We start from the raw sequence: 3,105 nt of genomic DNA, 5'->3' as shown, positions 1-3,105 counted from the left end.
TCTAATCTTGGTCAACTCCTTCCTTGTCAGTGGGTTAGGCCTGTCCCTCTGTTGCTGTTCCAGTTTCTTGAGGTGAGAATATAGAAACTGCATTTTAGATTTTTCTATTCTTTTGAGTGAGGCTTGGATGGCTATGTATTTCCCCCTTAGGACTGCCTTTGCAGTATCCCATAGGTTTTGGACCATTGTGTTTTCATTCTCGTTGGTCTCCATAAATTGTTTAAATTGATTTTTGATTTCCTGGTTTATCGAGTCATTCCTGAGCAGGATGGTTCTTAGTCTCCAAGTGTTTGAGTTTCTTCCAAATTTTTCCTTGTGGTTGAGTTCCAATTTCAGAGCGTTGTGGTCTGAGAATATGCAGGGAATAATTTCAGTCTTTTGGTATCAGTTGAGACCTGTTTTGTGATCCAGAACATGGTCTATTCTTGAGAATGTTCCATGGGCATTAGAATAGAATGAGTATTCTTTGGTTCTGAGGTGTAGTGCTCTGTATATATCTAAAAGGTCCAACTCGTTGCGTATGGCATTCAAAGCTCTTGTTTCTTTGCTGATTTGTTGCTTAGGTGATCTGTTTATTGCTGCTAGTGGAATGTTGAGGTCTCCTACTATTAGTGTATTTTTATCTATATATCTCTTTATTCTGGTTAAGAGTTGGCTTGTGTTTCTTGCTGCTCCCCTGTTGGGGGCATATATATTTATAATTGTCATATCCAGTTGTTGGATACACCCTTTAAGAATAATATAGTGCCCTTCTGTGTCTCTCACTATAGTCTTTAGTTTAAAATCCAATCTGTCTGCTGTGAGAATTGCTACCCCAGCTTTCTTTTGAGGTCCTTTGGCGTGAAAAATGATATACTATCACTTTTCTTTCAGTTTGAATGTATCTTTAGGTTCAAAATGAGTCTCCTGTAGACAGCAAATGGATGGGTCATGTCTTTTTATCCCATCTGCAACCCTGTGGCATTTTATGGGAGCATATAGACCATTTACATTGAGACTGATTATTGAGATATATGATTTTAATGATGCCATTTTGCCAGTAAAGTCTTTGTTTCTATAGATTGTGCCTTTCTGTTTTGTATCACTCTTGGGCCTTTTTACTTTCAACCCCCCTTAATATCTCCTGTAGGGCTGGTTTCATGGTTATGAAATTGGTCAGTGACTGGTGATTCTGGAAGGTCTTTATTTCTCCATCAATTCTGAATGACAGCCTTGCTGGCAAAGGATCCTTGGCTACATGTTTTTCTCTGAAAGAGCTTTAAAAATGCTCCCCCAACACTTTCTCTCATTCCAGGTCTGTGTAGACAGGTCTGATGTAATTCTGGTACGTTTACCTTGGTACGTGAGAGATTTCTTTGCCCTGGCTGCTTTCAGTACTGTATCCTTGGATCTAATATTTGTGAATTGCACTATGACGTGATGTGGTGTAGGTTTGTCGTGGTTGAGCTTGGGAGGGGTCCTCTCTGCCTCTTGGACATGAATGTTTGTTTCCCTTGCTAGATTAGGGAAGTTTTCAGCTACAATTTGTTGAAATATCTCTTCTAGACCTCTGTTTTTCTCCACCCGCTCGGGGATGCTGATGATTCTGACATTGGAACGTTTCATGAGTCAGTAATCTCCCATAACCTACATTCCTGAGGGTAGATTTTTTTGAGTCCAGATTCTATTTTAGCTTTTTCTCTACTAACCCATCCTCCAATTTGCTGATATGTTCTTCTGCCTCATTCACCCTGGCCGTCAGAGCCTCTAGTTTTGCCTGCATTTGGCTCATAGAATTTTTAATTTCTGCCAAATTCACTCTCATTTCTGCCCTTAGAGATTCTATATTCTCATTAACATTTTCGTTAATACTTTTTTCAAGTCTACACATCATCTTGACCATTGTTACTCTGAATTCCATTTCTGATAATTTGGTTATATCCATATCCATTAGTTCTGTGGCAGAGGCCAGAGACTCATTGTCTTTTCTTTGCTGAGGGGGATTTCTCCTTCTCGTCATTCTGATGAGGAGAGGTTGCGGGGTTGTCCAGAGCCCAAATTATTGACCGAGACCCAGGCCGTGCACCCTTGTTTTATAGGGATCTTAGGGATGTGGGGTTCTTGATTTTTCAGCCTGCCTTCTGGGGGAGGGGCCTGCCCTGCTGATACTCAGGCAGCCCTGTTTGGGTAGAGTCTCCCTGTCCCCTGCGAGGGGGGATGGGGATGGGCACACTGTGAGCAGGTATGTCCAGGCTTTTCTTCTCTGGTGGCTTTCCCTGGTGGTTTGCTGTGCCTCTTCTGAGAGTCAGAGCAGCAGTGGCCAAATCTCAGCCTCTGTCTCAGAACAGAGGGATTGCGGCCCGTTCCCCACTGATGTTCTGGCCACTTTTACTCTGTTACTGTTGGTGCTGCACAACCCTGTAGCATCCCGGGATGTGCGTCCCACACCTGGCATCCCAGGCCTCACTTCCAGGGGCGGCAAGTCTCTGTCCTTTGTGTTTCTAATACCGCCAGCCGCCAGCCACCCCCGTGCGCTCCAAAGCTCCGGCCCTCAGTCTGGTGGCGCACGTTCCCTGGCTCACAGTCTCAGTCTGCTCTCTCACAGGTGCCGTCCGCGAGTCCACCCGCTCCCCCGTGCAGGTGGCTACCGCTTCCCGGCACCCAAAGGTGGTGGCTCCCTCTGCCTTCTGTTTATCTTCCATTATCTGTGTGCAGTTTCACAGCTCCCCGCTTCATACCTCAATACTCAGTGCTGGAGATGTTCATTTGTAGAGATCCAGATGTATCTTCTTGCGTCTCAGGCTGATTCTGTGGATGTTCAGTCTTGTCTGGCACCTATCCAACTCGACTCAGGGGACCGGCTGAAAAAGGGGGTCCCCTATTCCTCTGCCATCTTAACTCTCCTCTCTGATTCAAAGCATTTTTAATTTCTGCCAGATTCACTCTCATTTCCACCCTAAGTGATTCTATGTTCTCGTTAATATTTTTGTTAATATTTTTTTCAAGTCTACACAACATCTTGACCATTGTTACTCTGAACTCCATTTCTGACAATTTGGTTATATCCATATCCATCAGATCTGTGGCAGAGGCCACAGACTCATTATCTTTTCTTTGCTGGGGGGG

The 3,105-nt window shown here is 44.3% G+C and overlaps 1 protein-coding gene across 1 annotated transcript in view; it reads right to left on the bottom strand.

Moving 5' to 3' along the window:
- Positions 1-1,821: 1,821 nt before the first annotated feature.
- LOC100484406 (olfactory receptor 1J4) overlaps positions 1,822-3,105 on the bottom strand; it is a 16,816-nt gene continuing 15,532 nt past the window's right edge. Inside the window, 1 exon segment of the mRNA XM_034663715.1 lies at positions 1,822-1,860. Within this exon segment, the coding sequence (XP_034519606.1) occupies positions 1,822-1,860 (39 nt within the window).

The sequence above is a fragment of the Ailuropoda melanoleuca genome, chromosome 7 (assembly GCF_002007445.2).
Source record: "Ailuropoda melanoleuca isolate Jingjing chromosome 7, ASM200744v2, whole genome shotgun sequence".
Taxonomy (NCBI): Eukaryota; Metazoa; Chordata; class Mammalia; order Carnivora; family Ursidae; genus Ailuropoda; species Ailuropoda melanoleuca.
This window is presented reverse-complemented; position numbering and strand designations above follow the sequence as displayed.